The 24469-nt window shown below is 44.7% G+C and overlaps 1 protein-coding gene across 5 annotated transcripts in view; it reads left to right on the plus strand.

Annotated features, from left to right (window-relative positions):
• The first annotated feature begins 3583 nt into the window (after positions 1-3583).
• The window catches only part of MCPH1 (microcephalin 1), a 664091-nt gene continuing 643205 nt past the window's right edge, over positions 3584-24469 (plus strand). For 2 of the 5 annotated variants that reach the window (XR_011031423.1, XM_068281351.1), the window contains exons 1-2: positions 3584-3734; positions 12651-12742. Coding sequence is in view for 4 of the 5 variants with exons in the window: in XM_068281351.1 (XP_068137452.1) it covers positions 3677-3734; positions 12651-12742 (150 nt within the window). In the remaining variant the exon portion in view is untranslated. The remainder of the gene's footprint in view (positions 3735-12650; positions 12743-24469) is intronic. The other 3 variants (XM_068281349.1, XM_068281354.1, XM_068281350.1) reach the window with 3 other exon arrangements.

Raw genomic sequence — 24469 nt, forward strand, 5'->3', positions numbered from 1 at the left:
CTGACCGTGGAGAATACACCTCCAAGCCTAACACTGTGTCTCTCTTAATGCCCCCTCTGTCTCTCTGCCTCCTCTGTCCCCCAAGCTGCATCAGTTATGAACATAGCTTCCAGCACAAGTCCAGCGATGAGCGTCTATCCACTTCGCCTCCTGCAGGCTCTAATGCACAGAATACTTCCTGTATGTCATGTGACATACAGGAACCCAGAGTTTTGCCATGCACAAGACCCAGCAGAGGGCGATAGAGGAGGAAAGGTATGCTCAACGGTGCGGGCCGCACGCACCGGGACTTTGGGAAAGTTTGAAGGCGCTTCTTCAAACTTCCTCGTGTGGAAAGGACATGATTGCGATATTCACCACTTTGACGATTCTGAAATTGTGAACTTGGTGATCGCGATTTCGATTTAAATTCGATTTATCTTTCAGGCCTACCCAACACTCTGGATGAGCTTAAGTCCGCTATCAAAGCATCCTGGGCCTCCATAACACCTGAGCAGTGCCACAGGCTGATTGCCTCCATGCCACGCCGCATTGAAGCAGTCATTTCTGCAAAAGCATTCCCGTCCAAGTATTGAGTGCATAACTGAACATAATTATTTGAAGGTTGACTTTTTTTGGTTTTAAAAACACTTTTATTTTATTGTTTGGATGAAAAATGCTAATTTTTTGAGATAGGAAATTTGGGTTTTCATGAGCTGTATGCCAAAATCATCAATATTAAAACAATAAAAGGCTTGAACTACTTCAGTTGTGTGTATTTGAATCTAAAATATATGAAAGTCTAATGTTTATCAGTACATTACAGAAAATAATGAACTTTATCACAATATGCTAATTTTTTTAGAAGATCCTGTATATATGATAAAGAGTATGTTAGGTTATGTACACCGCTAAGGAGTTCGGTACCTTGGCCTTCCAGCAACTCTAGGTACTCCTGAACCTGTAAGCCAGGAGCCTGCTGAGGGGAGCCATTAATTTATATGCTGTGGCCTAGTTTCTGTTCAATACACCTAATGAACTGAGGGGTTTAACTCACTTGAGTCTAGGCTGTGGCCTAGTAGTACACCAAGACCTTGTGCATGCTTCCAGCATCCTAATGTACCCAACATAAGCCTCCACTGTAACTCGCTAGCCAAACCTCCCATCTGCTGCAGGAGACTGCTGTTCTGTACTTTGAGAGACCCACACACCATTTTCTTGCAGGCTGAAATAGTTTGTGATAATTTTAGGCAACTACACGCGAGAGCAGGTAAAGTATGTGGATGTTTAGTTTGAGCTTTAAGTACTGTCCTATGCAAAGGTGAGTAGAAGCGAGTCTTACAACAGCACCCAGTACAAAGCAATCAGCCAAAAATACCCAAATGCTTGTTATCCAATTGCCAGACCCCAAATTACTGCGAGTTGCTACGGCTTGGAGGGGGAATAGTAATTAACACCACCTGGAATTTATACGGCAGCAGGGTGAGCAGTCATTCGGCTTACCATGCGTCAAAATGATGGGCGGCGATAATACATGTACACACCAATATGACAGAGACGGTGTTCAACAGCCAACATGCACCATTAAATCAATAGCCACCAGACTGTTTAAGTGCTTGCTATGTTGTCCTGCTCCATGTTAGAATCTGGTCTAATATAATTTACAGCCACTAGCTTTGTCCATTTCAATGCACAACACAGCTAGTGTACCAATCAAACATCAGCCGAGAACGGCCCTCCACAGTCAAGATTTTCATCAGACCCAGCGTTTATATTGTAGCCAAAGTCTGGTTTATTCCTGGTCCCAAAGGGATTCCACTGTACATACAGATTCCTGGCCAACCTTTTGGGCAATCGCCAAATGCACACATGTATGAGATCTCTGATTTTTACTTCCCAGCAAGTTTCTAGCTTCTGCCACTCTAATCAATCGGCCATCCACACAACATGATATTGCAATTGCCGTTGTTTACCACCGCATCCAATTGTTGAAATAAAAATTGATTTCTGATCATGTGACAGGAGAATGCACATTCAATGAGGCAGGGGTCATGCTTGTTGAAATCACAGGCCTTAGCCAAAATGCAGAAAAATGCTTTGCTTGTGGTCCTGCTGCGTTCTCAGTGAGAAATCGTCTGTGTTTGCCACAGACACAAGCGTGATCCCTCCTTTAAAGGATAACAAATACATAGGGTCATAATTACAAGAAAATTAAATGTATTTCTACTGTGTCTCTCCCTAATGGAGCCAGAGGAAATCAACTACTTCCTGTGATAACAGTAAGCCAAAAATCTCTCCAAGAAAACTGTCACAAATAATAAAACTCAAAAGTATTTGTAAGTCACCAGAGGTGGCCTTAGAGTACGCGGGGCCTGGGGGGAGTGTCATATGCGGGACCTAGAGATATATGCTGTGGATACACACGTTGTGGAAGCACACACTCTGTATAGGTTAGATAGGTAGGTGCCTCCAATATAGGTTAGATAGGTAGGTGCCCTGCAGTATAGATTAGATAGATAGGTGCCCTGCAGTATAGATTAGATAGATAGGTGCCCTGCAGTATAGATTAGACAGGTAGGTGCCCTGCAGTACAGATTAGATAGGTAGGTAGGTACCCTGCAGTATAGATTACTTAGGTAGGTACCCCGCAGTATAGATTAGATAGGTGCCTGCCGTATAGATTAGATAGATAGGTGCCTGCAGTATAGATTAGACAGGTAGGTGCCCTGCAGTACAGATTAGATTAGAAGGTGCCTGCAGTATAGATTAGTTAGGTAGGTACCCCGAAGTATATATTAGATAGGTGCCTGCAGTATAGATTAGGTAGGGTGGTGCCCTGCAGTACAGATTAGATAGGTGCCTGCAGTATAGATTAGATAGGTGCCAGCCTGCAGTATAGATTAGATAGGAAGGTGGCTGCAGTATAGATTAGATAGGTAGTTGCCTGCAGTATAGGTTAGATAGGAAGGTGGCTGCAATATAGATTAGATAGGTGCCTGCAGTATAGTTTAGATAGGTGCCTGCAGTATAGATTAGATAGGTAGGTGCCTTAAAGTCACCATACCATATGGTAATATAATAATTGCAGGTATTGCGTGGCCACGTGCCTTTCTCACCCCCCACGGGCTGGCATGGAGGAATGCAGCAGAGCAGACAAAGGTAGCACGGTGCAGCTGCTGCTCATCTATAGGGATTGCTATCAGCCACACTACACGACATTACATGCATATTATACGCATATAGCACGGGGGACAAGCTATGTATATGAAATGTATGAGTGACGTGGCTGCAACATCCCAGAATATGTCTGCCCCGTCCTGCTGATCTGATCAGGCGGCTTCCTGTACTCTCTCCCCTCCCAGCTCATCGGGGACTACTATAGAACAGGGGTAGACGGAGATACACCGAGTTCCGCGACTCAGAGCGCCCAGTGCCGCCCACCTCGCCCCCTTTGTTCGTGCAGAGGGGGGGGGGGGCGGGGGGAGTCAACTGACAGGACACCGATAATGCTGAGGTATCGTGAGAACGTGACGTCACAGGGTCTATTAGCCCATTCTAGTTTTCACCAAAACGGGAACGCTGCGAGGCGTACGATTACAGACGCCCTCACGCTCACGCTAGTATGGCGCTCAGCTGATGACGTCAGCATAGCGGAAGTGTTGTTTGAAGCTGTGGCGGGCGCTCTGCTGTGAAGCTCATGGAGTCAGTGGGCAGTGTATCGTCACCAACCTGTGGTGATAGCGGCGTTCTCACAGGTATAGTACAGAGTGCATTGTTTATGGGAGGATGCAGCCATTATGGGAGTCCCGCAGTAATGTGGTGCTTAGCAATATGTGTAACGTAGTAGAGCATGGCTGTAGTTATTATTTTTTTTTTTTTAAAGCACAGTTCCAGAAATAATAGATACAGAGTACATAATCAGGACCCTAACACCTAAAGAATTAATAGGTGTACTTACAGAAGGCTGGTTATACTCATTTTGCTGAAGTTAAAGCAGTGGTCACAAAGCCAATGTTGCTGTTTTCAGAATTTATCTATGCAAAAAGGGTGCCCAGTGACGTCGAAGTGAGTTTTTTGGGGGCTTCATTACCAATAAAGAACCCTATTCTTTACATAGAATTTTCCCTCTATCGATGCTTAACTTTAACCACTCACCCCCACAGCTTATCTTAACCCTTTGGTAGAGTGACCAGATTTTTGTGGGTCCAACCTGGGACCGGGAGCGGCGAAAAGTGGGGAGGACTGTGGAGCACGTAGCGACGAAGACTGGGGAGGGGGATGCGACGCGCACAGCGGTGAAAAATGGGCATGGCCATGCCATTGTATGGGCGGAGCTAACGTAATGATGTAACAGCGAGGCATATGCGGGCAAACATTTCACCAGAAAAGAAACGCTATGCGGGCAAACATTTCACCAGAAAAGAAACGCAATGCGGGCAAACATTTCACCAGAAAAGAAACGCAATGCGGGCAAACATTTCACCAGAAAAGAAACGCAATGGGGGCAAACATTTCTCCAGAAAAGAAACGCAATGCGGGCAAACATTTCTCCAGAAAAGAAACGCAATGCGGGCAAACATTTCTCCAGAAAAGAAACGCAATGCGGGCAAACATTTCTCCAGAAAAGAAACGCAATTCGGGCAAACATTTCTCCAGAAAAGAAACGCAATTCGGGCAAACTTTTCTCCAGAAAAGAAACGCAATGCGGGCAAACATTTCTCCAGAAAAGAAACGCAATGCGGGCAAACATTTCTCCAGAAAAGAAACGCAATGCGGGCAAACATTTCTCCAGAAAAGAAACGCAATGCGGGCAAACATTTCTCCAGAAAAGAAACGCAATGCGGGCAAACATTTCTCCAGAAAAGAAACGCAATGCGGGCAAACATTTCTCCAGAAAAGAAACGCAATGCGGGCAAACATTTCACCAGAAAAGAAATGCATGCGGGCAAACATTTCACCTGGAAAAAAAACGCAATGCGGGCAAACATTTCTCCAGAAAAGAAACGCAATGCAAGCAAACCTTTCACCAGAAAAGAAACGCAATGCGGGCAAACCTTTCACCAGAAAAGAAACGCAATGCGGGCAAACCTTTCACCAGAAAAGAAACGCAATGGGGGCAAACATTTCACCAGAAAAGAAACGCAATGCGGGCAAACATTTCACCAGAAAAGAAACGCAATGCGGGCAAACATTTCACCAGAAGAGAAACGCATGCGGGCAAACATTTCACCTGGAAAAAAAAAACGCAATGCGGACAAACATTTCACCAGAAAAGAAACGCAATGGGCTCTATTCATAAAAGGTTACCGCAAGTTTTCCGCTCAAAACAGCAGATTTTCCCGTCCATTTAGCAAAGTGGGCATTCATAAAAGTTGTTCCCGCATGAAAATCTACAATCCCCCAGCAGAGCGAGAAATTTTTCTAGATTTATCTAGAAAAAAGTAACAAAATGGCCATTCATGAAGTTTAGAGGAAGCGGTATGTGGACGGGAAATACCGCTTCCTCTGATTTTGCGGATTACATACAAGTGAATGGGACAGACCTCCCAGAGAGAGCAGCGCACGGAGGGACTCTGCCGGCTGAAGTGTTTCCGCATGCCTTCCGACAGCTTACCGCCAACTTTCAGCGGGAGATCTCCGCTCTTGCATCGCAGCTGGCAAGATTTTTTTGAATGACCACCCAGAAGTGTAAAATACCGCTGCGGTATTTTCCCTCCAGGAGTTTTCTCGCCACAACTTTTTTATGAATAGAGCCCAATGCGGGCAAACATTTCACCAGAAAAGAAACGCAATGCGGGCAAACATTTCACCTGGAAAAGAAATGCAATGCGGGTAAACATTTCACCTGGAAAAGAAAGCATTTACTCACCTGGCAGAAGTCTCTGGCCTCTGGCGCACTGCTCCCGGGACCACCTTCCTCCTGAAGTCTCCCGCGCTGACAGGCAGAGCAGGGCTACGGCAAGATGGCGCCCGAAGCCCTGTACTGGAGACACAAATAGTCTCCAGTACAGGGCTTCGGCAGCCATCTTGCCGTAGCCCTGCTCGCCTGCCGGTGTCGGAACAGACACCGGAAGACGAAGGAGGCTGGAGCGGGGCTGCAGGCAATGAACTGGCACGGCGTCTATAGACGCCGCTGCCAGTTCATGAGATCCCGCTGCTGAAAGCGGGACGTTTCCCGGGACCTCATGCTGCCTGGGACAGCGGACCCCGAATCCGGGACGTGTCCCGGGCAATCCAGGATGTCTGGTCACTCTACCTTTTGGGGACCGGCTGCCTACCCCCCCCCCCCTTAAAGATCAGGCCATTTTACATGCAGGGGGTGCATTTGGGGCGGTCAGGCAGCTGGATCCCCAGTATAGTTAGCTGGGCATGGTGTCCCCCGAAATGCCAGCAGCCTTTAGGGCTCATTCACACCATTGCGCTTCTGTCCACTTCTGTGCGTTTTTTTCAGCAACATGTATCTGTTAACATTATGTGCTTGAAAAAAAGCAGACAGAAGCGCTCAAAGTGTGAATGAGGCCTTACTCACCTCCCAGGCTCCCGCGATGAGCAACTCTGGCCGACATCCTAACTCGCACTGCCGTTAAGTTCTGGGTTGTGACTTGATGACGTAATCAAGCCGGGACCCGACACTTATGTCAGAGCAAGCAGAGATGCCGGCCAGAACGGAGAGGAGCGACGATCGCCAGGGCAAAGTCAGGAGGGTGAGTGGATTCTCTTCCCCTCCTACAGCCGCTGCTGTAATAGTGATCACTATGATCCGCTGGCGATCGTAGTGATCTGGAGCCAATCGCAATTGCTCCTGATCACTGAGGGGAAATGTCAGCTGTCATATGACAGCTTAATCTCCCCTCTCGGGTGTGCACGATTGCGTTGGGAGGGAAAATGACAGGTGGCCTGAGGTGAAAATAAACAGATGAGATAAACAATTTATCCTCCTCCTCCTTAAAATGACTTTTTTAAAGGGACCCTGAGCTGTGTCCTAAAAAAAAAAAAAAAAAAAAAAAAAAGGGACTTACCTGTGGCTTCCTCCAGCCCTTTGTTGCCTGCGAGTTTCCCAGCATCCTCCTGGCCCCCTCCACAGTCCTGGTAGCGGCTCTGGTAATGCACAGACTTCGGTTGAAGTCGCGCATGCTCGCCCCCGCTGTGTACCTGTCCCATCATCGCGACCGGCTTCTGTAAGAGTCCTGTGCGTGCGTGGTTCAGTTTTTAGAGAACCGCGCATGCGCAGGACTCTTGCGGCGGCCGGTGTGATGGGTATGTAGCGGGGGCGAGCATGCACAACTTCACCCGAAGTTGGTGCATTAATATAGCCCCAGCAGGACCGCGGAGGAGGCCAGAAGGATGCTGGGGACCTTGCGGGCTACAGTGGGCTGGAGGAAGCCACAGGTAAGTCCCGTTTACTTTTTAGGATACAGCTCGATCCCTTTAAGTATCTCACAGTTTTCTTTTATATTTAAACATTTACAAAGTAGGTTTAATGTTTTACTGTTTCTTTTAAGTGTCCCAAAGTTAAAATACATGAACTATTGATCTTTTTTCTATCTCTCCCCTCCCCTCAAAAGTTGTATTCTTCCAGGAAAACTTTCATGACTGTATTTTGCTTATCAGTGATTTGTAATATATTGCCAACAAGACAGAAGCTGTCACTTCCATGCCTAGAAATTAACTCTTTCAGGCAGCAAAGTAAAGCAAGTAAAACAGCTTGGTTATTAATATGTACTCTACAATGGTTCCCCAACCCGTCCTCAAGGCCCACCAACAGTGCATGTTTTGCAGAAAACCACAAACATTCACAGGTGGGGTAATTAGTTTCTCAGCAGAGCTGATCAACCACCTCTGTGGCTTTCCACAAAACATGCACTGTTGGTGGGCCTTGAGGACAGGGTTGGGGGGAACACTGTGTAACATACATATGTTTATCTCATCATGTCACATGTGATTGGATTCAGAATAGTTGACTGTAGAGATTATCAATTGAGCAATGATATTCCAATTCTGTTGGTTTGGATTCTTATTTAAAGGGATACTGTAGGGGGTCGGGGGAAAATGAGTTGAACTTACCCGGGGCTTCTTATGGTCCCCTGCAGACATCCTGTGCCCGTGCAGCCACTCACCGATGCTCCGGCCCCGCCTCCGGGTCACTTCTGGAATTTCAGACTTTAAAGCCTGAAAACCACTGCGCCTGCGTTGTCGTGTCCTCGCTCCCACTGATGTCACCAGGAGCGTACTGCACAGGCCCAGTATGGTCTGTGCCTGCGCAGTTCGCACCTGGTGACATCAGCGGGAGCGAGGACACGGCAACACTGGCACAGCTGGAATTTCAGACTTTAAAGTCTGAAATTCCAGAAGTGACCCGGAGGCGGGGCCGGAGCATCGGTGAGTGGCTGCGCGGGCACAAAATGTCTGCGGGGGACCATTATAAGCCCCGGGTAAGTTCAACTCCTTTTTCCCCTGACCCCCTACAGTATCCCTTTTAAAGCAATTTGCATGCTGCTTGTATTCTTCACCTCCTGCCGATTTGGGTTGCCTCATTCCATTTTAAAGTGGACCCAAATTAAAAATACAAGATTTTAGAAATAAAATCTATTTTCTAAATTATAATAATAAATAGCAGCCTTTTTTCAGCTGCATGATGACAAATATAAAATATTTTACATTTATTGGAAGAACCCCTCCCTTCCCTTCATATTGCCGGGACAGAATCCAGCAAACTGGTGGAGTAGATGGTGTCCAGCAAAGGAGGAATTGCTAATGGCTGCCACCTGTATAACCCTAGTTATGAAAACAGAAGGGTGAACAGCATGCACTGAAATGCTCATAGGCTTGAAAGCGTGTTTATTTATCTTTGTATGCGTCAGAGTGGTGCAACTAAATATTTTGAATTAAAAAAATGTTTGGTTTGGGTCTGCTTTAAGCTGCATTAAAAGACAACTGAAGTGAGAAGTAAAAGGAAGCTGGCATATTAACCCTCCTGGCGGTATGAAAAATTCCGCCAGGAGGCAGCGTGGCAGTTTTTTTTTTTTTTTTAATCATGTAGCGAGCCCAGGGCTCGCTACATGATAGCCGCTGCTCAGCGGCATCCCCCCGCCCTCTTCGATCGCCTTCGGCGATCTCCGATCAGGAAATCCCATTCAAAGAACGGGATTTCCTGGAGAGCTTCCCCCGTCACCATGGCGACAGGGCGGGATGACGTCGTGACGTCATTGGGAGTCCCGATCCACCCCTCGGCGCTGCCTGGCACTGATTGGCCAGGCAGCGCACGGGGTCTGGGGGGGGGGGGGCCCGCGCGCCGCAACGGATAGCGGCGATCGGGCGCAGGCCGGCGGCGATCAGTGTGCTGGCGCAGCTAGCAAAGTGCTAGCTGCGTCCAGCAAAAAAAAAAAAAAAAATAAGAAAATCGTCCCAGCAGGGCCGGAGAAAACCTCCTGCGCGGCTTACCGCCAGGAAGGTTAATTTCCTTTTAAATAATACCAGTTGTCTGGCAGCCCTGCTGCTCTATTTTGCTGCAATAGGGGCTGAATCGCACCAGAAACAGGCATGCAGCTAATCTTGTCAGATCAGACAATAATGTGAGAAACACCTGATCTGCTGCATGCTTGTTCAGGAGCTGTGGCTAAAAGCCATTAGATGGCTCGACAGCTTCCGGCATGTCCGATCACCCGCCGGATCGATTCCGCAGTCGATACCACGGGCGGGACAATGGAAAAAGATAAGGAAAATGAGCAGACGATAAGGGAATCGATCCGGGGGCATAATTGAGCGGTACAAACGTACCGTATATTCCCGGCATAAAAGGAAATAAATATGGCAGCCTCCATATCACTCTCACTTCACCAGCCCTTTAAAATTGCATGGAAGTTGGAAAATTAGCGTCTAGCGGTGCATTTTTGCCACTGGTAGTTAGGCTACTTTAAAGCCTCATCTACACGCGTAGATGAGGCTCCGAACCGGCGGCCCGATTAGTCGCCGCGCCGCTTATCTTCCGCTTGATTCCCTGCCATTGTCCCCTCGCGGGGAACGAGCAGGGAATCAGCGGTAGCAAGATACGCCCTGTCGGATCTTATCAATCGAGCCGCATCAGCGGCTCGATTGATAAGTAACATCGGAGCCTCATCTACGCGTGTAGATGAGGCTTAAGAGCAGGGCTGTGGAGTCGGAGTTGGGGCAATTTTGGGTGCCCGGAGTCTGGGAAAAATGATTTTAAACTGTAAAAGAGAAAATATGATAAAATGTTTTATTTCTCAGATGATAGTCGTCATAAATAATTTATACATACAGTAATAGCTGTGCTTAGTCCACAAAAATGAACTAAACCAATCAAAATTAGTTACTTGTGCTGCTTCAATAAAGCAGTCCCCGTATTTTTAAAGTCAGATATACATATCTGATTGTGACTGTACAGTATATATGATGTGTACACAGGAATCTCTTATATATACTAATTAACATCTATGCTGTAAGTATAAAGCCTGATGTGTAGCCGTGTCACTAATAGAGATGGTCAATGAGATGGAAATAATTCTGCGTTGATGCTGATTTATGCAAATGTATGCACTCTCTTTGCTCATGATATCAAATAATTTGATATGTTGTTAAAATTTAGTTTGGTGACTACAAATTAAATGGAACCTGCGACGGATGAAAAGAAAAGTTTTATACATACCTGGGGCTTCTTCCAGCCCCCTTGAGGCCAATCAGTCCCTCGCTGTCCATCTCCACCACCTGGATTTTCTGCTATGAGTCCCGGCAATTCAGCCAGTCAGTGCAGTCCGGCCTCGTGCCACTCCTACAGCCAGGAGCATTCTGCACCTGCGCAATAGTGCTATGCATGCGCACTATGCCAGACTGGCTCAAGTACCTGGACTCAGCAGAAGATCCAGGTGGAGGAGGAGGACAGCGAGGGACTGATTAGCCTGAAGGAGGTTAGAGGAAGCTCCAGGTATGTATAACACTTTAATTTCATCTGTCTCAGGTTTACTTTGTTACAGAGTAGTACTATACTCTACACATGCACTCCCCACAGAGCTGCAGGGAATCCACATTGAACACAGAGGTGTTGTCGATCACCCATAAACCTGGTTCAGATTGTGCAATAGAGGAAAAATACCCTCATTACCCTGCAGAGTACCTGCACATCATTCTTACATGTACCCACAGTTACATTGCCTAGGGCCTGATAGATGTTCCGGTATGTACCTTATACAAGTACTCTTAGCAAGGGCTAGTTTTAGTCTATGACTAAAGGGAATAAATACGGCAGTCTCCATATATTTCTCACTTCAGTTGTGTTTTAAAATTCCTAAGCGTTGGCAGATAATAGACGAATTTCATGTTACATACTTTCAATCAACAAGATTGTAATATGCAAATTAGGAGTTGGTGGAATCCTAAACTGAGGAGTCGGTGGATTTTTGTACTGACTCCACAGCCCTGTTTAGGAGATGCAGCTGACGACCTCTCAGCTGCTCTCCTACAATGGCTGGGCGCTTGTAAGCACTCTATACAGACAATGGACCCTTTGCCCGGCTCTTACACTGTATACAAGGCATGCTGTATTCGATTTTGCCAAATGTGTCATAAGCTGCCTAAATGTATGACATCCATCCAGACTACTGTACTGTGCTAAATTTAAAGGAGTTCTGTAGTGGGTAGTGGGAAAAAGAGATGAACTTGCCCAGTACGTTCTGCACCTGCGCAGTACACTCCTGGTGACGTCAGCTGAAGCGAGGACACGGCTACGCAGTGGTTTTCCGACTTTAAAAGTCGGAAATTCCAGAAGTGGACCAGAGCATCAGTGAGTGGCTGCTCGGGCACAGGACGTCTGTGGGGACCATTAGAAGCCTCGGGTAAGTTCAAATTTTTTTTCCCTACCCCCCTACAGCAGTCCTTTAAATCAAATCCGTAACATTTTGTTGTGCTGGATTCACTTCCCCTTTCAGATGTTTGAGATTAGTCCGTCCCAGAAAAATGAGACTGGCCAGCCAGTAAAGGATTGGGATGGGGAGGGCGGGCACAGTCTGAAGGGGGCTAGAGAAAGCCCCATGTAAGTATCAGTTATTTTATTTTGTTCATCTAAGGTTTACTTTAAAGGGTTTCAAACTTCCTGTGTGTACACACATCCAATTTTGATTGGTCCGTGATTGGCTAATCTTACTACTTCCATGTAGTACAAGAACTTACACAATCTGTTGGCTCTCACACTACATGGAAATGGTAAAATTGTCCAGTCACTGGCCAATCAAAATTAAATGTGTGTTCCATTGTGTCTAAGTTTAGGAAAATTTCACTTGCTTCCTTCATGAGCGTAACAAAAGACGAGCAGTGAGAAGTCTCCCCTATAGCATTTACACATGCAGCAATATCACAACTGTTTTTTCAGCAGGGAAAGCTTTTAGGAACGATTAATGTTTTATTGCTACCTGTGTCCCTTTTTATTGGAAAAATCACAATGTTCCTGTCCCTCCCATGAGTAACACAAATGACAAAGTGAGAGGACATCGCCCCATACGGGACACCCATAGCTGGGGAGTGTTGCTGCTTGTTCAGTTTTATGTAGCCAGACTGAGTATTGTGGAGTATGAAATAAGTAAAATAGCTCCTTTTATAAAGACTAAATATAGGTCTAAATGATTTGCTTGAAATATTCACAGCATTTACATATTTTCCAGGTGTCATCGCTTTTGTAGATGTGTGGTCATTCAGTAAAACAGAAAATTATTCACAGTCCTTTTCTGAGCAACTCCTTAACTTGGGGGCAAAGGTAAGTACAGAGACACTTTAATTTTAATTCCTTCTTGGAAGCCTGATTATAGGCTCTATTCACAAAGCATTACCGCATTCAGTAATGCTGAAAACAGCTGATTTTACTGATCACCTTCCCAAGTTACAATTCACTAAACCGCACAGTAAATCACAGTTCCTGACTAGTGAGGTTTTATTTGTGCAGCCCACACGGCACTGGGATCATCGTTGAGAGCAGTCTTTGTACAGAGTTCAGATTGCGGATAGGAGTTTGTCGTAGGCCCATGGATGCTTTGTGTACGGTGTGCCTCTGAAGAAGCGGCTTTTGGTCGTGAACCACGTTGCAAATTGAAGAAATAACATATGAAGAATAAATAAGAGAACTCTGGTTCAAATAAAACCCCGCCTTGGAGTGTGTTTTGAAATATTATATAATTAGGGGTGGGCCGCACTAGTTTTTTTTTTTTTGTTTTGTTCTGTCAGTGTTATCTAGTGAGGTAAATTACCGACTTTTGCGGTAATTACCTCGGGGGATTTCAAGAAATGTCAATTCACAAAGATTTCCGCATGTCATTTACCGACCAGAAGTGTTCGCTATTTTTCTCCACCTCACAGCAGCCGATAACTCGCTTTCCCAATGCTGTCTGTGTGGTAGATTTAACAGACAGCCTTTGGGGAGAGCCAGGCAGCCAATAGAGAGACCCACATAGCCTGCTTCTCACTGTGATTGGATGTGACAGGGATGCCGGTGGGTCTTTCAGTATATCAAAGTAGAAGAAGCTGACAATTTTGCGGACATCCCTGCATCCCCTTAGATGTGCATATTTGTATTGTATCACACAGAAGAGCTTCCCCTGGTGGCTGAAGCACATCTAAAGGGATGTATGCACAGGCCGGAAAACCTGAGTCACACAGACAGCTGCCTGCCTGCTGCCCTGCTAGAAGGCTGGTAAGTAGGACACTTACCGACCAGGGCTTAGTGAATCGAGGCAGGTTTGTTCAGTAAATTACCGAACTTCTGCCTCATGGGGGAAAATTTTTGTGAATTTGGAAAATAAAAGTGTAAAATACTGCATGAGGTTTTTTACCGTCCAAAATGATTTTACCGAACTGCTTATTGTGAATAGAGCCCTATGCGTTGTACTGGTTGACATGGCAGCTTAATTGTAGACAAATGCCCCCATTTTAGGAGCTACATTAGGCTGGGTTCACAGTACACATGTAAAGAAAGTGTTTCCACAACAGAAAGAAGCAGATTAACAGACTTGTTGACTAATTCTATTGTCACCTCTAGCTTGTGTTTAGACATCCATTTTACATCTGTAGCGGGAATGGAACACAAACTCAGTCTTGACCAACGTCTTTGGAAACCCCCAGAACCCTCCTAAATCTGATATCACAAGAAAAGAATACGATGTACAATCTTGCACTAGTCAAACACAGCTCTGGTTGTCCTTTAATACAGAAACTAGCAGCTCCTCTACCCCGGCTGAAGGGTGTAACTGTAGCAACAAGAAAAAAAGTAGGAGCGCTCCGTAGTGTATTAAAACTTTTTTTTTTTTTTAAGACGTGTTTTATTAGAATTTTACGTTTCAAATACAGAAAAGGAATAATATTCAATGAACTAGTCAAGTTACAGCACCATAGCTGATCATCAACAAGATTTGAATAATATGATAGTTTGAGTGACTAGAGCATTGGGAGGCTACACCTTAGGTAGGCCATCCATAGTCGAATTATAGTACAATGTACAAACATAAGCTGGATTGAATTAACCTTCTATGCTACCCCAACTTGAACACCCACCCCCCCCTTAACAAAAAGGTCTCTACTCTCTCTTTATGGAGGCCCATCCACTCTGCGGTCCCTATGCATTTAGAGATCTGAGATAGGAGAATTTTTAATAAGAAATTTCCAGAGGACTCAGAGTTCCTAGTAAGTGCTCGTTGCAATACCATGAGGTGTATTTGAAAGGTTCCATTAACCTGTTTATCTCCTCTCGGAAGAAAGTTAGTTTAATAAAGGGCTTCCACCTCTTGAAGAATTTTTTTGCATTTTTTTCTTTATGTAATACGGTATCAGTTATGTCCATAATGAATAAATCTAGCATTTCATTTGTGACATCTTGAATAGTAGGTGTGGTGGAGTATATCCATCTGTTGTAAATGGCCTTTTTGGCTGCCGCAAGAGTTAAATGCAGAATTTCTGGCGTTCTAGGGGGATTTAATGATGCAACATCAGTTTTATCAAATGAATGGAATAGATAGAGTATTGGGTTACGTGTGTGGTGTCCACATCCCAATCTATAGAGGAATAGAGTGACCTGTTCCCAAAAGAGCTCTATTTTAGGACAAAACCATATGCGATGTGCCATGTCCGCATTAGAGTGCCCACACTTGGGACATTCAGGTTTATAGTTAGGAGGGGGTTGCTTATATTTAATATTAAAGCATATTTGGCTTTGTGCAACAGGAATAGATGAGACTCTCGCCATGTTTCACTAATAATAGTGCTCTTGTATATGCTCAGGCCATCTAGAATTTTGTCTATAAGTTGAGGATGGGAGAAGTACTTTGTCCATGTTTGGAATGCCAAGGAGCTAATTTTTTTGGAGTTGAGATTCTGTAGGCCTTTGTGTAGGTTGGACAGGGATTGTCTCTCGATTCCCGGTTGGAGAAAATGATCAAATGATGTTAGCTGCGCTATTGGGGATATCGAGCCCAGGTGTTTGTGTGTGTATACGATCGTATTTGACCATATACCAAAAAATCTGATCTCGGTATACCCCAAGATCTGTTCAATTCTGTAAATTTCCGCCATTGGTTCTCCTTAATATTGAGTAATTGACCTAAACATTTGATACCTCTAGTTTCCCACCTAATAAAGGCATTATGTTGCATTCCTGGTGTGAAGTCAGGTGTGCCCCATAGGGGTAAATATTTGGAAATTCTCCATGGGAGCTTAAAGATTTTCCTTAGTTCCTTCCAGGTGACTATTGTGTCCCTGATCACAACGCTATGCTTTAGTCTAAGAGGAAGATTAGAGCAAGAGGAGTGTAATAGACCAGGGAGAGTCCAGGGCTCAGCAAGGGAACTTTCTAGATCATAAATGGAGAACTCAGAAGTATGAGATACCCAGTCTCGGATATGTCGTGTCATACACGCAAGGTTGTACAGCCTGATATTAGGGAGGTTCAATCCTCCTAGTTCTTTGGGTAGTTGTAGTTTATGGAGTGCAACCCTAGATCTTTTATTTCTCCACAGAAACCTGGCGACCTCCTTATTAAGTAGTATAATGTCTTTGTGTTTTATTAGGATGGGCAAGGTTTGCATAGGATATAGTAGTTTACCAAAAGTGATCATTTTGATCAATGCACTCCGTCCTGAAACGTTTAGGGGGAGATTGTGCCAAGAACGGATTTGGGATATCAATTTGGGGATGAGAGAAGATATATTTAGTTGGTAAAGAGAATGTGGGTCCCTATTTAATTGTATTCCAAGATATGTAACTGGGCCTTTGGTTATATGTACTCCTAATGGGTTGGGTGAAGGGATATGGGCTTTAGATGAGAGAAAAAGTAGCTCACTTTTGGATTGATTTTAAATCCTGATTTTTTTTTTTGCCCACTTCTGAAATTATTTGAAGTACATTTGGGACCTGCGTGATGGGATCAGTTAAAAAGATAAGAATGTCGTCAGCGAAGAGTGTTTGGGATACCCTAGTCTCTCCTATTTTAAATCCTGGAATGATTGAGTCTATTAGTCTAGTAAGAGGCTCGAGAGCTATGTTAACCTGCTGAGCGGTCTGGACGAGCTCAGCTCGTCCAACACCGCCAGAGGCTGCCGCTCAGGCCCTGCTGGGCCGATTTTTGTCAAATAAAAAGCAGCACACGCAGCCGGCACTTTGCCAGCCGCGTGTGCTGCCTGATCGCCGCCGCTCTGCGGCGATCCGCCGCGAGCAGCGGCGAAAGAGGGTCCCCCCAGCCGCCTGAGCCCAGCGTAGCCGGAACAAAAAGTTCCGGCCAGCGCTAAGGGCTGGATCGGAGGCGGCTGACGTCAGGACGTCGGCTGACGTCGATGACGTCACTCCGCTCGTCGCTATGGCGACGATATAAGCAAAACAAGGAAGGCCGCTCATTGCGGCCTTCCTTGTTTATTCTGGGCGCCGGAGGCGATCGGAAGATCGCCTCCGGAGCGCCCTCTAGTGGGCTTTCATGCAGCCAACTTTCAGTTGGCTGCATGAAATAGTTTTTTTTTAATTTAAAAAAAACCCTCCCGCAGCCACCCTGGCGATTTAATCAGAACGCCAGGGTGGTTAAAGAGCAAGGGCGAGAGGGGGCACCCTTGCCTGGTGCCTCGTTGTAGTGGAAAGGGGTAGAGAGAAATCCAGGGGTATAAATGTGAGCTTTGGGGGCGGCGTACATTAGATTAAAAAGATTGAGAAATTCGCCTGAAAATCCCATTCTATCAAGAATAAGTTTAAGCCAGTCCCAATTGACTGCATCAAATGCCTTCTGGGCATCAAGAAGTAATATAGCTGCATTTTGATGAGTGATGGGATAAGCTTTAACCTGCTCCAGAACTAAAAGAGTTTGCGAATATTGGATATGGCGGATCTACCCCTAATGAATCCAACCTGGTTATTATGAATAAGTTTAGGCATAAAGATGGCCAGTCGATCTGACATTAGTTTGGTGAGGATTTTGAGGTCCTGGTTTATGAGGGAAATGGGGCGATAGGAATCGGGTAATGATGGGTCCTTGTTTTTTTTTGTGTATTAGTTTGATATAGGTTTCGTTTCCAGATGGGATAAACTTTTTCCCAGACAGTATGTCATTGTAAAGTGTCTGCAGTGTGGGGGATATTTGTGTCTTAAGGATTTTATAAAATTCTGAGGAGAGTCCATCTGGACCAGGGGCTTTATTATTTGTTAAGTTTGTAATAGTGGCAGTTATTTCTTGAGCTGTAACCGGAGCATTTAGCAACGCTAATTCATCTGAATCTAGTTTAGGTAGAGTTAGGTTAAGTATGTGGGTACTTTTTATCTTATTACATGTCGTAGGGGATGTATATAGCTTAGCAAAATATTGTCTAAAGATATTATTAATTTCCTTTGGGTGACTTCGACAAGTGCCTGAGTCATCTCGCATTGCAGAAATAGCGGAAGGGTCAAACCCTCCTTTAGCAATTATAGCCAGTAGGCGTCCGGCTTTGTTGCCATATTTGAAGTATTGTAACTTTTTGTATGGCTGAGAGTATACTTCTCTCATTTTAAACCATTGATCTGTTTGGGTCTTAGTTTTAAAGAGAATCTGTATTGTTAAAATCGCACAAAAGTAAACATACCAGTGCGTTAGGGGACATCTTCTATTACCCTCTGACACAATTTCGCCGCTCCCCGCCGCATTAAAAGTGGTTAAAAACAGTTTTAAAAAGTTTGTTTATAACAAACAAAATGGCCACCAAAACAGGAAGTAGGTTGATGTACAGTATGTCCACACATAGAAAATACATTCATACACAAGCAGGCTGTATACAGCCTTCCTTTTGAATCTCAAGAGATTTGTGTGTTTCTTTCCCCCTGTTCTCATGCACTGCAGTTTCAGGCTGCTTGTTTCTTCCTGCAAACAGCTTTGCCCTTGTCTGTAATTCCTAAGTATGTGAAAGCCCAGCCAGCTCAGAGGACGATTTATCCAGCTTGTAAAAGATAAGAGAGAAGAGAGAAGCTGCTCTAATCCTAAATAACACACAGGCAGTGTGCATACAGGGGCCTGGAAGGGGGAGTTCATAGCAGAACCACAACACTGAAGAACTTGGCAGCCTTCCAGACACAGGCTGACAAGTCTGACAAGAGAGAGATAAGTTGATTTATAACAGAGACAGTGATAGTATAAAGTGCTGCAGTAAGCTAGAACACATTAGAATAGCTTTTTGAACTTGTAGGATGATAAAAAACAGGATGCAATTTTTGTTACGGAGTCTCTTTAAGCCAGTGATTTCTATTTTGGGTAGAGGGTGATCTTTTATAGGTGCGATATGCCTCTCTGGAGATTTGCACATATTTATCATATTCTTGATTTGCTTTTTTCCTTTTAGCTGAAGTATACGCCATAATGCGGCCTCTCTACACCGCTTTTGCGGTGTCCCAAAATAGTTGGGGTGTGTCTATATTATCATAGTGATATTCTAACCACCAATTCTGAAGCAATAAGTGAAATTCTTCGTCTGCATATAACTGTGTTGGAAGTCTCCAGAGGATATCGCTACCCTTAGGGTTTTGTAGGGCAAGCACTGCTGCTACTGGTGAATGATCTGAAATAATGAGGTCGGAAATAGTAGCTTCCGATAGCCTATGGATCAGGGAATGATTAATGAAAGGTAGTCAATCCTTGAAAAGGATGAATGTGGGTGTGAATAAAATGTAAATTCTTGATCATAGGGATAGAGATATCGCCAGGTATCCTGCAGAGAAAGTGTTTCGATCATCTCTGCCAATGGTGTAGCCTTGGTTAGGGCATGATTTTTCTTTAATGATATTATGCATATGCTGGAAAATAAATCTAATATCACACTAAAGTCACCTCCCACTATTAAGTTAGAATTTAGGTGTTGTGATAAGACTGGTAGTAGTTGTTGAAAAAAATCTTTTTTGCCTTCATTGGGTACATAAACATTAAATATCACAATAGTGTCGCCAGGTAACATGATGCGTACAGCTGAACACCTTCCCTGTTTGTCACAGTATATTGGGTCTACTTGGCACTGCAATCGTTTGCTTATTAGGGTAAGAACTCCCCCTTTTTTGTTTTGGGTGGGAGATCCTATGCAATGGGCTACCCACCCGTTTTTTTTTTCATGTAATTGAGTTCATGAGACTTTAAATGGGTCTCTTGAAGTAGAGCTACGTCTGCATTGAGGGATTTAAGATGACGTAATACTTGAGCTCTTTTGATTGGGTATTTGAGCCCTTTTATGTTCCAGGATACTACTTTTATTATCGACTTGTTAGACATATGTATAATGTAGGTGGTGTTCAGCAGTAGGCATTAGACTCTGCCAGAGTGGATGGGTGTTTCTAATGTAAGAAAGGAGCATATAAGCTCCATATTGCATATTTGGGAGGGCTTTTTGAGGGAGTAGAGACCTGAATCCCGAACTATAAAACCGCATAACCGATTGGTTGTAAAGCATCACAGTAATGTCAGAGATTACAAATATAGCTAATTTCAGCTGCAACCACAATTGTATAGACCAGATAAAAGGAAGAGGAAGTATAAGAGAAAGGAGAAGGAAAAAGAAAATCACAGGAAAAACAATCTTATTTTGAACTTCGCTTCTTCCCTGCATCCACTAAGCATCTTAGCTTCCGAAGCCTGAAATCGGTGTACTCACTACAGCAGTATGTAGGCTACGATAAAAGTATATGGTGGACAGAGAGGCAAGGGAGAATAGATATAGGAAAGAACATTGTTCTAGTATTAGAATAGAAGATGTGGAGATTAGTTCACTCCTTGTCTTTGTCTTGCTGAGGAGATTTGGGAGGCGACCCGTGGGTCAATGGAGGGGTTGTTTTGCGTGACGAAGAGGGAGTCGAGTATTTAGCCAGCAAGAACTAGTCTGCCTCCTTGGCGCTTTTGAAAAAGTGGGTCTGACCATCTTCTTCAGTGATTCTAAGCACTGCGGGGTACAGGACAGCAAACTTGATCTTTTTTTAGGGCCAAGAAGGAGCACGCTTTAGTAAAATACTGTCTCTTCTCCGTAACTTCCAAGGAATAGTCATTAAATAGACGGATACGAGTCTCCATATATGATAATGTAGCATTGCCAGATTTAAAAGCTCTTAGTATTTTAGCTTTGGCACCATAGTCCAGAAATCTCACCATCACAACCCTTGGAGGGGCTCTCGATGTGGCAGCGAGGGGGTCCTACTCTGTGTGCTATTTCAGCTTTGAATTCTCCTGTTAGTTTTAGCAGCTGAGGCAGGGTGGTTTCACAGACGTCAATTAACATGTCGGGGCCGCATGTTTCAGGGAGGCCTACAATGCGTAGGTTATTTCGCCTCGACCTGTTTTCTAAATCCTCAATCCTGCTGTGGTATATTCTATTTTGTCTGGTGATAAAGTCTATGGTGTGAAAGGCTTTGTCTAGATCATCCTCACACTGTGAAAGGCGTTGCTCGGTTTCATCTATTCTGGAAGCATGATTATGGAGGTTTTAATTGATGCCCGTGAGCGCCTTAGATATGGCTGCTTCCACGGCTGTTTGAAGTTCGGGCGCTAGGATTCTCATGACTTCTTGTGCCATGTTCTTGTAGCTTATATGAGGGGATGTGCCCTTACTGTCCTCCGATGGTGCGTCTGACTCTTCGTCCCAGTCTCTTTGCAGGGAGCGGTTATCGGAGCGTAGGCCGTGCTTCCTCGAGGCAGGCGCCATGTTGTCTCTGGCGCTGGTGTCACCTTGCTCCTGATCCTTACATGAGGATAGAGTCAGGCAGTGGTCCATCTTGAACCTGGTTGGTGGACTGTAGTGTGGGCCACTCGGGGATACAATCGCCGAGTGATTTGGATCGGTTTTCCCGCTGCTGTGAGTCAGGCTTGTCGGAGCTCCACTCTTGTCCTCACATGCAGGCGCCGGAACCGGAAGTCCATATTAAAACTTTTAATAAAAATCACGCAAAGATTAAAAACACTTACTCAAAAGTGTATGAAAGACGAGCATATTTTGGGTAAAAACCCAAACCATTGACCCTGGGATGGCAACCTGTTCCTCCTCTGTGGCCGGCAGTGGGGGTGGTCCTGGATGGTGGTGGACCGTGGGTGCCTCTCCTTTGGTCGATGTGTGCAGTAACTTTGCGACGCTTTTCGGCGTATCCTTTGTCAATGTTGTGGATCAACCGAAACGTTTGCTGTAAGCTTTTCTTATTTGCTCAATAAACTAGAGCTTGTGTGCTGCAACCCCGTAGATTTTTTTTTGTTTATACTACAGGGGAATTGGGAACCCCTGGCTGTGTGCACCCTCTCCCTCTTGGAGTCTGGTTGTGGGAGCTTCTGACCTCCTATTGGAAAATATAGATAGATAGATAGATAGATAGATATTTCTCTATCTATCTCTATCTATATCTATAGAGAGAGAATCTCTCTCTCTCTCTCTCTCTCTCTCTCTCTCTCTCTCTCTCTCTCTCTCTCTCTCTCTCTCTCTCCGGACCTGAAGACTCATGACCTCAGGTTTAGGAGAGACAATGGGGAGCCCTAAATCAGAGTATGTTAACTGTTACTCAGCCATCCGTAGATGTAAAGGTTTGCGATCGGACTGTTGGAGCACTGTGAAGTAGCCTTTATTATAATGGCGAAAAAAGTTACCCATGACAGGATCGTTTGGATTCCTTAGGAAGAGAGGGGAGGGAGGACGAAAACATGGGGAGTAACAGGCAGTGTGTCCGGCTTCAACCACGCTGGAGCGCAAATAAGAAATGAGTCACTGCCAGGAGTTGTGACCGTCTCTCGCTCCAATGCGTGGCTGGTGGGAAGCCGAGTCATAGAGAGGGGGAGTGGCCCTCTCTCACTCTGATAGGTTGCTAAGCAACATGTAAACCTTTTAAGTCAGCTTGTTAAAAGCTTGACTGGCGGCGATTAACTGATGTGGTAAAATATTGGACACTAAATAGATAGATATAGATCTCTCTCTCTCTCTCTCTCTCTCTCTCTCTCTCTCTCTCTCTCTCTCTCTCTCTCTCTCTCTCTCTCTCTCCTCTCTCTCTCTCTCTCTCTCTCCCCCGGCTTCATTTCATTAAATTAAGTTAGTTTTGCTACATTTGGCCAGAGGCTGTAAGAAAACACATTAATCGTCACAGGGAAACATTCCATTTCTAACATTGGCCGCAGCGCAGCGGCCAGTTCGCACATTGACCGGCCAGAACGCGAAGTGGCCGGCCAGAACGCGAAGTGGCCACACTTCGGGTTCACTTCGGGTTCTGGCCGTAACATATATAAAAGGTAATATGACTATTGCATGTATATATAGAGTGATTCCTCTCTTCCTAGCTTTCACTCTTCCTTGCCAGGATTGAATATTTTGGACAATACAGACCAAATATGGTCTGCATCGTCCTGTAGGTCTAAATGAAGTTGCCTGATTAAATAAAGTGAGATGAAATGTGGGAAACAAGGGGAGGGAGGGAAGGGAAAGGATTGGTGGGGGGGGGAGGGGAAGGAACGGGGGGGGGGGGGGGGAATATCAGGAGGAAAGGAAAAAGGTAAAACAGAACTGGTGCAATAAAGATCACATAATACGGCATTAGCTGTTTCAAATAAATCTAGCCACCTCCACTTCCTCATTGAGGCCCGCTGGGGTTAACGTATTTAATTTAAAGATCCACATAGCCTCCTGAATCTTAATCCATTGGGCAGCTCAGGTGGAATACATTCCACACCCACCATTGTTAGACTGTCAGTGGATTGCCCATGGTTGGTCAGGAAGTGACGCGGGACACTGGCCTTCTGTTCCTTCCTCAATGCCCCTTCTGTGTTCACCAAATCTTTCTCTTAAGGGCCTGGTCGTTCTTCCTACATAATATTTTGGGCAACTGCAAGCCAATAAATATACAACGTATGTAGATTAACAATTGATCAGTTGCTTGAGTGTTCTTCTCGTTGTGTACTTGCAACTCCTTACATCTCTGTCTCATATAGCCACAGCACTTGCAATGTGCTTTGCCACATTTGTGGTTGCCTATAACTGTAAACAACGTCGGTTGGAATATTCGATGCTTGCCAGTTAGACCAATATTGCTCATAGCGATTTTGTTCTTGAGGGATTTAGCACTTCGGAATATAGTCTGAGGTCGCACTGGGAGTCTGTGCTGAAGTATTGGGTCTCTTAACAATAAAGGCCAATTTTAGTTTATGATTTTTTTCAATCTCGTTGGCCTTTGCATTATAGTTTGTAACGAAACTTGGGCCTTTTGTTTGGTTATCTGACTGTTTTCTCGTTGTCAACTTTTTCCTTTCGAACTTTTTTTTTTTTTTTCTGGCTGTGGCAACTGTACATTTTTCATAACCTTTATCCAGAATTTTTTTCTCCAGATACTGGCCTTGTTCCTGGTAATCTGTGTCAGCTGTGTAGTTGCGACTTAGCCTGCAAAACTGACTCCGTGGTATATTTTTGATCCACTTGGGATGATGGCAGCTTGTTTTGTGCAGAAAAGTTTCCTGCAGTGGGCTTAAAATGGGTTTTGGTTCTAATATTCCTTTGACCATCATGACACAGATCCAAATCCAGGAACACTATTTTTTCTCTATCACATGTGTGAAATGCAGGCTATACGCATTATTACAGTATTTTGTAAATTCTGAAAACTCCTCCTCCGTGCCGTCCTAAACGATGAGGATGTCGTCTATGTACCTTAAGTACAGGGCGAGGTTTGCTCCGAATTGATGGGCGCCCCAGATATGAAACTCCTCCCAGAATGCCATATTGAGGTTTGCAAAACGCAGAGCAAACTCCGCCCCCATCGCTGTCCCGCAAGTCTGCAAATAGTATTTTCTCCCAAAATTAAAATAATTGTGTTAGGGAAAATTCAAGAATATCCAAGACTAATTGTGCTTCTAAAGGATTAAACGTGCCATCAATGGCCAAGAAGTAATTAACTGCCTCTATTCCTCTGTGATGAGGGATGCTGGTATATAAGGAACTGACATCCAACAATGCCCACTTATAACCTTCTTTCCACTGAAAATTAGCCAAGATTT

This window comes from Hyperolius riggenbachi, chromosome 4 (assembly GCF_040937935.1).
Source record: "Hyperolius riggenbachi isolate aHypRig1 chromosome 4, aHypRig1.pri, whole genome shotgun sequence".
Lineage (NCBI taxonomy): Eukaryota > Metazoa > Chordata > Amphibia > Anura > Hyperoliidae > Hyperolius > Hyperolius riggenbachi.